Source organism: Macaca mulatta, chromosome 17 (genome assembly GCF_049350105.2).
Source record: "Macaca mulatta isolate MMU2019108-1 chromosome 17, T2T-MMU8v2.0, whole genome shotgun sequence".
NCBI classification, from domain to species: Eukaryota; Metazoa; Chordata; class Mammalia; order Primates; family Cercopithecidae; genus Macaca; species Macaca mulatta.
In genome coordinates this window covers 5,472,998-5,485,894 of record NC_133422.1, presented here as the reverse complement: position 1 = coordinate 5,485,894, position 12,897 = coordinate 5,472,998, and the positions used below count along the sequence as shown (strand labels likewise).

General features: G+C 36.8%; 1 protein-coding gene across 1 annotated transcript in view; it reads left to right on the top strand.

The window, feature by feature from the left end:
- The window catches only part of MTMR6 (myotubularin related protein 6), a 38,618-nt gene extending 30,269 nt beyond the window's left edge, over positions 1 to 8,349 (top strand). The window contains 5 exon segments of the mRNA NM_001267015.1: positions 2,206 to 2,255; positions 2,673 to 2,873; positions 4,648 to 4,779; positions 4,858 to 4,984; positions 7,212 to 8,349. Of these exon segments, the coding sequence (NP_001253944.1) occupies positions 2,206 to 2,255; positions 2,673 to 2,873; positions 4,648 to 4,779; positions 4,858 to 4,984; positions 7,212 to 7,472 (771 nt within the window). The 3' untranslated portion in view covers positions 7,473 to 8,349.
- The last annotated feature ends 4,548 nt before the right edge of the window (positions 8,350 to 12,897 follow it).

Sequence of the window (12,897 nt, the reverse complement as noted above, 5' to 3'; positions counted from 1 at the left end):
CTTTTAAAGGTATGATCAGATTTTTATTTGCTTGCTTTTAAACGTGTGATCAGATTAACTTATGTTTTCAAAATTTACATCTTAACTCATAATTAAATGAAGAGATGTTAGAAAATTTTCATGAGTTTAGAATTATTAAATACAGTGCCATCTTAAAACAAGGGAAGATTAAAAATCACCAGTCCCTTTTCAGCACCGCTATTTTGTGCTGCTAACACACTGACTCTGGGACAGGCCAAGCGGGAGTGCTGCTGATAAGAAAACAATGCTCAGCTTACCTTGAGAGTATATGATAAGGAATATTTTCTTTACCTTATTTGGCTTTAATTATTTATTAGACATCTAAATGAAATTAGGTAATAAATGGGGAGCATGTGAGAGCTTCCCAGGCAATAAGAACAGTGTGAACCAAAGCATAACCTCTTTTGGTGACTGCAGGTAATGTGTGATGGATAGAGTTCAGAGTGAGTATTAGAATAGGGGGCTTAGATGCAGAGGAATAGAGTGGGGTCAGGGCCTGAGGAAGAGAAGGCTGGAATGGGGCTTTCCCCTCTTTGGATAATAGGAGCTATTAAAGAGTTTTAAACAAGCAAACAGTAACTTGATTAGATGTGCTTTTTAAAAAGATGGCTTGGTGTCTTGAAGGCCAGAGGGAGTGGGAATGGAGGCTAGGAGGCCAGTGTAGACACTGTTACAATAACTTACGAGACAAAAGTTTTTAATTTTACCACACTAAAAGAGGAACACACAAGTGAAAGGGGAAGTGATGGGTTCCAGGGTTCCAGGGATGTTTAGAGAGTAGAGTCAGTGGCTGGGCGCAGTGGCTCACTCCTGTAATCCCAGCACTTTGGGAGGCCGGGGCGGGTGGATCATGAGGTCAGGAGTTTGAGACCAGCCTGGCCAATATGGTGAAATCCTGTCTCTACTAAAAATTAGCCGGGCGTGGTGGTGTGCACCTGTGGTCCCAGCTACTCAGGAGGCTGAGGCAGAAGAATCACTTGAACCCAGGAGGTGGAGGTTGTAGTGAGCCAAGATTGCACCATTGCACTCCAGCCTGGGCAACAGAGTGAGACTCTGTCTCAAAAAAAAAAAAAAAAAAAAAGTAGAGTCAGTAAGAATTGGTCGTGGATTGGATGTGGGATAGAGGAGAGGAGTCTTCCTCTGGGATGATTTCGAAGTTTCTGAATTAGGTGCCAGGACGGATGGTGCTGCTTTCTGGCTCTTCACTGAGAGAAGCCGAAGAATACATTTAGTGAGAAAGATACTGAGTTATGCTTTAAACGTGGCTGTGCAGAAGAATGGCAGAGAGACCAGAATAAAATCTGTAGCTCCAGCCAAAAGATCACTTGGCCAAGGTCACACAAAGTGGTGAAGCTGGGATTGGAGCCTGTGCCTGAGCTCCAGCGACTGCATCCTCAGCCACATCGGTGTATAGCCTTCTGCCAAAAGCAGAGGCTTGAGAAAACTCAGAGAAGCTAAAACTGGCAGTTTTGACACTATGAAAAGAATGTGCTTCGTGACTGTATAATGAAGTGATAAAGTATACTAAATACTACAAATATTTGTTTAGATTAGACTGAAAAAGTTAGAAATCTGTTTTTACAGTGGAGTGGGTAAGTAGAGAAGCTGCAGCAAGGAAAACATAAAGTCAGTCCATTCATGAGGATAGATGTTAACACTTGGATTTGAACATGAACTCAAGTAAGATGATTTGATTAAAATAATTGGTCTTTTTATCATTAGTTTTTTTTCTTCAAAAGAGTAGTGTATAAATAATATAAATAATGTACAAGTAAGCCAAAAGGTTTAAAATATCCACCTCAGTCTACCACCTAGAGTTAACCTTTGTTAGCAGTTTTGGTTTACATTTTTCTAGCCTTTTTCCTATGATACGTCATCTTCGTACATACAAAAACTTAAATGTAATACTGCTTTATAACATGTTCTTTTCACTTAAAATGTAATAAGTTCAATGGAAATAATTTAAGTCACAAAACTACTCTTTCTTTTTATACATTTTTATTCTTCTTTAACCCCACCTCGAATCAAGGTTTTGGCATTCTTTTGCCTGTGGTTTTTTGTGCTGTTTTGTTTATAAGTTAAAAGTGTACAGTAAATACTGTTTTTAAACTAATAAGATTTAATCCAGCCTAAACAAAATAATTGAAAGTAGTCAGAAAGTGAATTTTACTTTTTCTCATTAAGGTTTTAATAGAAAAGGATTGGATCTCTTTTGGACATAAATTTTCAGAGAGGTGAGTCACAGTTACACGGTCATATATTTTATAAAATTAGTAAACCAAGTTTAGAATGCCAAAATGTTTCTGTTCCTTATGAACTCACATGCGTGGTGGGAGGTAAGAGTGTCATGGTTTTTACTGTATTTTACATGAAGATGTTTAATTTTTTTCTGTAATTTCTTTCAATTCTAGTACACTTGTTAATTTTTATGACTATTACCTTCCTTTTTGGCTGCATTATATTTAGAGATGGTAACAGATCCTTTAAAGCTGTAGTTTAAAAACTCATAAATGGTTTCAATAAAAATTCTAGTTTTTTGTGCTACTGTAACAGTGCTTTAGGAATGTTTTTGTGTGTTTAAGATTAACAATACCTGAACAATGGACTCTTTCAGAGGTGTTTTTAAAAGCTTGTACTTTCTGTGGGGTTAGGTGTGGCCATTTGGATGGTGACCCAAAGGAAGTCTCACCAGTGTTTACTCAGTTCTTGGAATGTGTGTGGCATTTGACCGAACAGTTTCCACAAGCCTTTGAATTCAGTGAAGCATTTCTTCTTCAGATCCATGAACATATTCATTCATGCCAGTTTGGAAACTTCCTTGGAAATTGTCAAAAGGAAAGAGAAGAGCTCAAGTAAGATGATTCAATTAAAAGGGTCTCCTTTTCCCCCTACTTAGCCGAGGTCTAACAAAAATCGTGGTTGAAACTTAATAAAATACCTTGACAATTTGAAATTTTATTGTAAAGATTTTATTTTTTGTATTTCTAAAGCTAAGTACCCTTCTAATATTCCCCTGCCTTTCAGTTAATAGGAAAAACACATTATAAAGTGTGTTTTGAAGTGTAGCATACATACAGAAAAGTACATATAGCGTAAGTATGAAGCTCAGTAAATCTTACCAAACTCACACACCTATGTCACCAGAACCCAGAATGTGAAATATTGCCAACACCCTGGGAAGTCCCCTCATGCTTCTTTCCAGTCTGCATTAATATATTTTAGAACAGAGAAATCCTTACGCTGTTTAATTTCCCAGAGTGTGTTGGTCGCTAGTTTTAAGGTGTAAAATATTTTAAACTGTTGGTTTGTTTTAAGGTAAGATGGAGCCTTATAGCTCTCCCCACATTTCTAAACAGACAATTCTTTGGGGAAAGTAAATCTAGCTGTGTTGACTCTAGCGCGTCTGTCCAGAGAAAAGCTCTGAGACACTACTTGACCCTAGTTCATGTTATTTCCTGACCAATCTTTGGGGATAGGGGTTTTTGCCTAAATTTTGCTACAAGGAAGATCTCTGGAGTAGGTCTTAGAGGTCCTGTGTATATTGTTTTAGGTTGGGCTTCTGAGTTTGGATTTCTTTATTGCCTCCTACAGTAGGCAGTAAAGAGCACTTAACAGACTTTTGAACATCCAAGGGACATACTGAGGAAGCTAAATCTGGTAGTATTTGAAGATAGCCACATGCTCACACTCCCAACAGAGTTAACAGCAGAACTGAGAGCATGTGGAAAATTCTCAAGATGTGTAAAGAGAATAAAAAGTGAATAGAGAACGGCGGAGATGAACAATCAAAGAACACTGAGACTTTAGCTCTGTGCTACAGTGATTCAAAACTGTTTATTATAATTTGGAGCACAGAGGTGACTCGTTTCCTGGAGTACAGAGCTGTTTTAGGAAAAACTACTCTTAATTAGTGCCAAACATTATCAAACATGGTAAGATGGGAATAAAAGTAGATATTTCTTAGTAGTTTTTCTCTAAGACACACCTATGGGTCATCTTAGGAGTTATGGAAAAATGAGGAGATTTTCCGCTTTCCCTCTGGATACCTACACTATGTTTACTTGGTAAATGTGCAGTCTAAAACCATTCTTACCTTTGCCCACCTACTCTTAGATTTGCAAAATAATTGGTTTTTAAAATTCTTGCATAATATCCTGATTTGGCCTGTTTCCCTTTTTGTACCCACTCACACTTACATGTGTTCCTGCCCTGTGGTACTTGCCCCTACAGCCCAGATGTAGGGTTAAGAGAAGAAGGCCAGACAGAAAGATACATTAGTGTCTTGTTCTGTGTGTATGTTTGTGGTGATTTGAAGTAGATGAAACAGAGACCAAGTTTTTAAAATTGTGTGAGTTGAGAGGAATCCCTTAAAATATATGGTTGTGAGAGAAAATGTTATACCTGTGTTGTGTTCAAGAAACATGGCTTTATTTATTACCTAATTATGAATGAAAAAGGAGATTAGAGAGAATACGGAATTGTGATACAAGGTTGGACTGTGAATAGAAGAAAAAACTAAAATTTAAATCTGCTTCAGAAGCCATCGCCTGGTTTATAAAAATGAATATTACCATTACTACTTTGCACCTATAGGAAAGATCTCTGTGTTTTTCTCATTACATTAAGGTTGAAGGAGAAGACTTATTCCCTGTGGCCGTTTCTTTTGGAAGACCAAAAGAAGTGTTTAAATCCTCTCTACAGTTCCAAATCTCACAGATTTACAGTTTTGGAGCCAAATACAATATCTTTCAATTTTAAGTAAGTTGACATCATTGAAGTATTTATATTTGAATTTTCTCAAACACAATTTATTGAAACTTTTTTTTTGTCATAAAGGTTTTGGAGGAACATGTACCACCAATTTGATCGAACACTGCATCCTAGGCAGTCTGTATTTAATATAATTATGAATATGAATGAGCAAAATGAACAATTAGAGAAAGATATTAAAGACCTAGAATCTGTAAGTATTCTGAAGTATCTAATTTAATATATTTGGAATGTGAAATTAGTTTACGATTAGACTAATACTTGTATTGTTGGTGTAAATCAGCGTATAAACTTCTGAAGTAAGCAGTTGCTTCAAAATCAGGTCAACCCTACTTTGGTTGAATATGTTAGTTCGAATCACTTTCTTTGTATTTTAAAATACATTAAAATACTGGAAGTATATAGCATAATGTATAGATAAATACAATAACTATCTGTGTACCCACCAGCTAGCTTTTGTGGGATTTTAACATTTACTATATATGCCTCAGATCTTTCTCGTTCTTGTTTTAAGAAATAAAACATAGGCCGGGCGTGGTGGCTCATGCCTGTAATCCCAGCACTTTGGGAGGCTGAGGTGGGCGGATCACGAGGTCAGGAATTCGAGACTAGCCTGGCCAGCACAGCGAAACCCCATCTCTACTAAAAAAATTTTAAAAATTAGCCAGGCATGGTGGCGTGTTCCTTTAATCCCAGTTACTTGGGAGGCTGAAGCATGAGAATTGCTTGAATCTGGGAGGCGGAGGTTGCAGTGAGCCGAGATTGTGCCACTGCACTCCAACCTGGGTGACAGAGCAAGACTCTATCTCAAGAACAAAAACAAACAAAAAAAAAAGAAAGAAAACATAGATCTATTTGAAGACCCTCTATACTCTTAGCCAGTCTTCACCCATGTATTTTGAGGTCTGCAGATTCACTGTGCTGGATTTGCTCTTAGTCATTCTTGTGCATGTTGTTATACTTTTACTATATATGTTTGTATCCACAATTCATAATACTGTTTTTCTTGACTTAAAATATTTTTATTGTGTATTGAAAAAATACCAAAGACTATCTATAATGTTTGTATGAGGTGTAAAAGGAAACAGACAATGTATATGCCCATATACCCGCCACTCTGCTTAAGAAACTGATGTTTTAAAACTGTTACCATACTGTTTATGTGCTTCATTTTGCTCAACATTGTTTTGACATTTATCCATATTGATACACGCAGCTTTTATTCATCTGTTTTAGTAACTACTGTATAACTTTCTATTGTATGAATATATCATAGTCTATCCATTCAGCTATGGATGAATATTTAAATTGTTTTCAGTTTTGGATTTCCATGATTACAAATGAAGTTAAATGACTTTCCATATTTGTTGACCATTTGGTTTTCCTTTTCTGTGAACGGACTGTTCAAATCTTTGCTCATTTTCTGTTGGCATATTTGCCTTTTTCTTATTGATTTGTAAGAGTTGTTTATATGCCAGGCACTAATTCTGTTAGTTATATATATTACAAATGGCTTTGTCCAACCTATGGTCTTCCACTCTATGGTCTGCTATATATAGATGTTTTGAATTTTCATGTCAAATTGGTCAATGTTTTATGCTTTCTGGGTGTGTCTTGTTTAACAAACCCCTCTCTACCCTAAGACTTTCCTATAATCTTTTTTCTGCCATCCTATATAAGCAAAAAGGATCAGTAAGTACATATATATTTTTAAAATCCTAGACAATTATAACAGTAAGACTGTCTCGCCTACCTCTCAGGCAGGAGTCTACCTTAGTCATCTTTTATATAAGGAGGTAATGACTGCTTGAGTAAATTGTAGAAGGATATGGTCAAGAGAGGCAAGTCCAGGTTAATAGGTAATACAGGATTATTGGGACAGTCCAAGAATTTAGAGAGCATGATACTCTGCCACAGGACACTTTAAAAATCTTCTGTTAAAAAAATAAAGTTCTGTTGTGTTTAAAGTCTGTTATTTTTACCTAACAAGCCACTGTAGGAAAACCATGTAAGAAAAACTCTTCATACAGTGAGCCCTTTAGCTACACAAGATTGTTTGTTGTGTTTTCAGGGTGGATGTTTCATATACATTTCTTTTTTTTATAAATGTTTAACTGTTATGCTTTCTAGGTAATATATGTCCATTTCAAGTGTGGAAGCCTAGTGATCGCCTGCAGTCAAGTCTTGCTGGATTGTTTGTTTAATAAACATAAAAACTAACAATTTTCCACAGCAAAAAATTGTACACAATTAGGATTTTCAACCATGTCATATGCATTAAATGTTTCTAATTTTTTGAGATTTAGTTTTGTTATACATACAGAGAACATATTTTGCAAAAAGCATGTTTTCTTTTTTCATGTAACATATTGTGGTATATGCAGTTAGTAATTTTCTTTTCAAATTTGTGTTTGTTCTAGAAAATTAAACAGCGCAAAAATAAGCAAACAGATGGCATCCTCACCAAGGAATTGTTGCATTCAGTTCATCCTGAATCACCTACCCTCAAAACTTCCCTGTGTTTTAAAGAGCAGACTCTGCTACCCGTAAATGATGCTCTTCGAACTATAGAGGGCAGCAGCCTGGCAGATAATCGTTATAGTGAATATGCAGAAGAGTTTTCTAAATCAGAACCTGCTGTGGTCAGCTTAGAGTATGGTGTGGCAAGAATGACCTGTTAGGCTCCTAGAGTTTTTTCTGCAATGATTGCAATACAAGAAAAGGATTATTGTGAGGATGGTCTGTAAGCATGACCAAGAGGAATTTGTCTAATAACAATTTTAGGGTTTAACAGTAGGCTAATAGTTGAAGGAAGGATAATAACTGCCCTTGGGAGAGAGATAAGTCATTTGAATTGCATTTCCAGCAAGGAATGACATTCAATTCTGTAAGAAATGAGTGGTATTTGATGTATTTACTCAAAACACAATTTGCACTGTACACTAAGGAATTGACATTTATGATTTATGTTAATTCAGCCAAACATAAATAGCCTTCCTTAAGTACAATTTAACTTCAAGAAAACAAAATTTGACAACATAGTTTCTTAATAAATGATATGGCATGTGCTTTCAATTATGTAGCTTTGTAACTATGAATATTTACATATTTTGCCTTTTAGTGATATTTAATGTTGAAGTGCCATGAAAAATATTTCTAAGAAAGCCTTAAATTCCCAGTGGATTCTTTACCCTTACGTTTTACAGCCTACAACAAGATTTTTTGTTTTGTTTTTCTTTTGGTCAGCCTTGTTTTGTTTGTAAAGAATTGTGCTCTCATTACTGCTGGGGTTGCATGCTACAATACTTCTATATAAACACTTGTAGAAGTACACTGTTCACATTTAGCCTGCCCCACTTTCGTATTCAAAATTAATGAAACTGAAGGTTTATTCTGATCATAATTTGTTTAGTGCTATTTGGTAATTTATTATTTACAGCTTAGACAGATTATTGATTTCTTGAATACGTATAAGCACATTTGACTGTCTTTTATATATGGATTACTGCATTCCATTGATTCTTATTTTGTGGTTGGCTTTATTTCTTTCACAACTATGTAAGTTTAAAGAGCTAAAGCTCTAAAACTGTTCTTAGAAACAATGAATAGTATATGTATACGTATATTTTTTAACTGCCTTATTGCTCAGTGAGTTGCTGTTCCTGGAGTATCTAACTTTCAGTTTACCCAAAAACTTTTGGGTAAATAAAAAAAGGAAGTATAGATAGTTTAGATTGTGCATGGTTGCATGAATTTTGAAGTCATTTCTATGGGGAACATTATTTTTCTTCTTGTTAAATATAGAAAAAAAGAAAAAGAGATTCTACTACAAAGTATTGTTTAACAAAAGCAACTTACACTCTGGGAAAGATTTCATTTTGCCATGTTATATTTACTGTTTATTCTGTTTATTAAAGTACATATCTTTAACTTACCAAAAAACAAGAAACAAAACATAAAAACCCCAAAACTATCACTTGGAATTAGCAATATCACCCAACTGGCTTTAAAATTGAAAATTTAAATAACATGGTGGCATGAGGTACAATTTGAGTATTAGGCAGTTTGCATAGGGTCCCTCATGCTGCTTTGTGTTACACCTCTATTATATTAGTTTTGAACATAAACATCTTTTTCAGACAAAAAAAAACCTTTATTGTATGAGAGCTTATCTAATCCTGTTTATTTTTCCAATGCTTTTCTGTAATACATTATGTAATTTAAAAAATACTCCATTTTAAACAGCAACAGAAATGCACTATAAAATATAGTATGTGATTAACCAATACTGCTTCCATATTTAAGCACTGGGAATGGAAACTTAATCTCTGTGACTACAAAGGGAAGTTTTTGTGCCTTGGTGTTCCAGTCACTGATTGTGGTTTTAGAATCTTCTGTGGCTGACTTCTTGTATTCAACTCTGGTTTATTATCTTAATCTTCAACTTTAGACATATATTTGTGTGTTTATATGCTCACAGGTGGACTGAGAAATCAGTTACATCTTAAGTGACCTACAGGATATATGTTGGCAAAAGCAGACTGTGTATGTCTTATAAAGTTGGATTTATGTTCAGTGTGTTTGGAAGTGTATAGCATGTAAATTATTTCATATATTATTTAAAGGTAATTAAATGTTCACATTTTACTTTGAATGTTTTTCTTCTGGATAAAACAAATAGAATCAAGTTGTAGTTGTTTTTTTTTTTTCTTCTCACGTAGGCAAGTCGACTTGCCTATTACATTAACATAACAGCATAAGGTTTGAGTAGTTTATTTTCCAAAAGTTTGTTGATAAATCATACCTGTTTCATACAAAAATAATTTCCAGAATATTTAAAATAGGTATAGTGGGCTAAAAGGCCCATCAGATGTAGGTAATAATGTCATTAACTTTTCCTTTTGTTTCTGTCACTTGCTCATGTAACAATCAGGGTTTTATTGTGCCCTTGCCAGCTTGATGGAAGGCAGGGTCCGGTGAGTACAGACATTCAAGGTGAAATGTCTCTCCAAAGGCAGATCCGGATGGAAATATGAGGAAGAAAATGACTGGCTGAGAAGAGGATAATTTTATTGAGGGTGTTTTGAAAAGGTCACCTAGGCTAGAAGTAGCTCAGGGAATCTTGCGTAAAGATGAAGGGAACTCTTTAAAAACAAATTCAATTTATTTGGTCGGGTAGCAGAGCAGGGAGGTGGTGTCAGTCAAGCCTGTTTTGAAAAAGGGGTTTTTGCAGAAGGCCAGTTTTAAAATTTTGAAAAATTTCCAGTTGACATGCTAAGTTGGATTAAATGCTGATCATCTGTAAAACTATATAGTTGCTGAAAAAGTAATTGGGGCTTTTGCCATCGACAGTGGTGACAAAAACCGCAAGTACTTTTGCACCAACCTACTACTACAGTTGCAGACTTTTATTAGTGACATTGATCTTCATTAGTCAAGTTTTAGTTATTTTGTTGGCTTTTCCATGTAGAATTCCAAGTGACATTAACATACCTTGATTAATTAATTAAAATTTGGAGACTGTTTAAGATATATATCTAGATATCAATGTAAACTAAGTTTTAGGAACTTACATCTAGAAGAAAGCCTATAATCTAGAATAATTATATCAAAAAAGAATATATATACCATTGTACTTGATATAAGAAAATGTAAACATGAAACCCTGATATTTCAATAAACAGTATTTGTGCTACTCTAGTTATTTCTAGCAAAGTAAAATATCCATTTAAATGGCAACTTTTATAAAATAGTGGCCTGCAGAACTGAAAGGAACTTTCAGAAGCTAGTAGTAGACTCTCTAGCCCTGGTGTGCTGTTTCTGATTCAGTAGTTAGGGGTTGGGACTCTGGAGTTAAAATCATTTGCATACCAATAAATTGTTTGCATTTAGCAATATTTTGGATATTGTGATGCAAATGGTTGGGGAATCATACTTTGAGAAACACTGCTGTAAACCATCCATCATGGTCAGTAAACATCTCGTTTGTTCTTCAAGGGATGCAGAGTTATTATTATTTTTTTATTTTTATTTATTTATTTATTTTTGAGATGGAGTTTTGCTCTTGTTGCCCAGGCTGGAGTTCAGTGGTGCAATTTCGTCTCACCACAACCTCCGCCTCCGGGTTCAAGTGATTCTCCTGCCTCAGCCTCCAGAGTAGCTGGGATTACAGGCATGCGCCACCACAATTTCGTTTTAGTGAAGACGGCGTTTCTCCATGCTAGTCAGGCTGGTCTCAGACTCCTGACCTCAGGTGACCCACCTGCTTTGACCTCCCAAAGGATTACAGGCGTGAACCACCGCACCCGCCTCAGAATTACTCTTGCCTAAAGAGCAACAGGCTGGGGAGCATCACACTTCTGAAACATTGTGATACAAGTGAGAGCAAGAAATCAATCTTTGTTTTAAGCCACTGAGATTTTGGGCTCTTTGTTACTGTGGTGTAACCGTGCCCCTCCTGAGGGATGGAACCATTTGTACAAAGTTCTGTTTTCCCATTAGTTCCCAAATGGCCTTTGTCCTGCTCTTTTGCGTCAGTATCCAGCTGAGGTTTGTGCACTGCATTTGGTGATAGCCCATCAGTCTCTGTGTTGAACAGCCGGTCACCTCTTCCCCTCTGCATTGACCTTTTGCACCAGACCAGTTGTAGTTTTCCCACTTTCTGCTTTTGTCTGATTGTTTCTTCATGGTGTAATTTAACTTGTTCCTCTGTCTACTGTAGCTGCTGTCAAGTAGGTACTAGATGCAATTCAGAGTTTGCATTTCAGGAAAGATGCTGCGTACTTCATATTGAATTACTGCAGGAGGATGTAATGCCTGGTGGTTCCACTGTTGGTGACGCTAAATTTAATCACTTGGTTATCTTTTCCTTGTAAAGATACATTTTTTTCCCTTTGAACTCAGCAAATGCTCTATGGGGCGATATTTTGGCATCAAAGTAAATATCCCATCCCTAACAACCTATGCATTAATTATACTTGCCCAAATCAGTTATTTCATTGATGTTACAAAATGCTGATTTTCTAATTTTGTCTTAACTTTTTACATGTATTTGCTGGCCTTTGTTTGTTTGTTTGAGATGGAGTCTTGCTCTGTTGCCAGGCTGGAGTGCAGTGGCGCAGTCTCGGCTGACTGCAACCTCCGCCTCCCGGGTTCAAGCTATTCCCCTGCCTCAGCCTCCTGAGTAGCTGGAACTACAGGTGTGTGCCACCATGCCGGGCAATTTTTTTATAGTTTAGTAGAGATGAGGTTTCACCATGTTGGCCAGGATGGTCTTGATCTCCTGACCTCGTGATCCCCCACCTTGGCCTCCCAGTGTGCTGGGATTACAAGCATGAGCCACCACACCCGGCCTTGCTGGCATTTTTAAAAGAAGTGCTGAGTCCAGTGAGTACACATACACTGGAATGCAGTGAGAGGTGAAGCCAGCTGGACTTCCTGGGTCAAGTAGGGACTTGGGGAACTTTTCTGTCTTGCAAGAGGATTGTAAAATGCACCAATCAGCACTCTGTAGCTAGCTAGAGGTTGTAAAATGCACCAATCAGCATTCTGTGGCTAGCCAGAGGTTTGTAAAATGCACCAATTAGTGCTCTGTAAAAACACGCCAATCGGCGTTCTGTGGCTAGCTAGAGGTTTGTAAAATGCACCAATTAGTGCTCTGTAAAAACACGCCAGTTGGCGTTCTGTGGCTAGCTAGAGGTTTGTAAAATGGACCAATCAGCAGGACATGGGCGGGGATAAATTAGGGAATAAAAGGTGGACACACCCCACCCTGCAGCCATCAGCAGTAACCCGCTCGGGTTCCCTTCCACGCTGTGGAAGTTTTATTCTTTTGCTCTTCACAATAAATCTTGCTGCTGCTCACTCTTTGGGTCCATGCCACCTTTAAGAGCTGTAACACCACAAAGGTTGTGGGCTTCATTCTTGAAGTCAGCAAGACCACAAACCCACCAGAAGCAACAAACTCCAGAAACAGCAGGGCCCAGTGAGTGCAAACATTCAAGGTGAAATGTCTCTCCAGAGACAGATCTGGTTGTAAATATGAGGAAGAAAATGACTGGCTGAGAGGAGGATATTTTTGTTGAGGGTGTTTTGAACAGGTCAGCT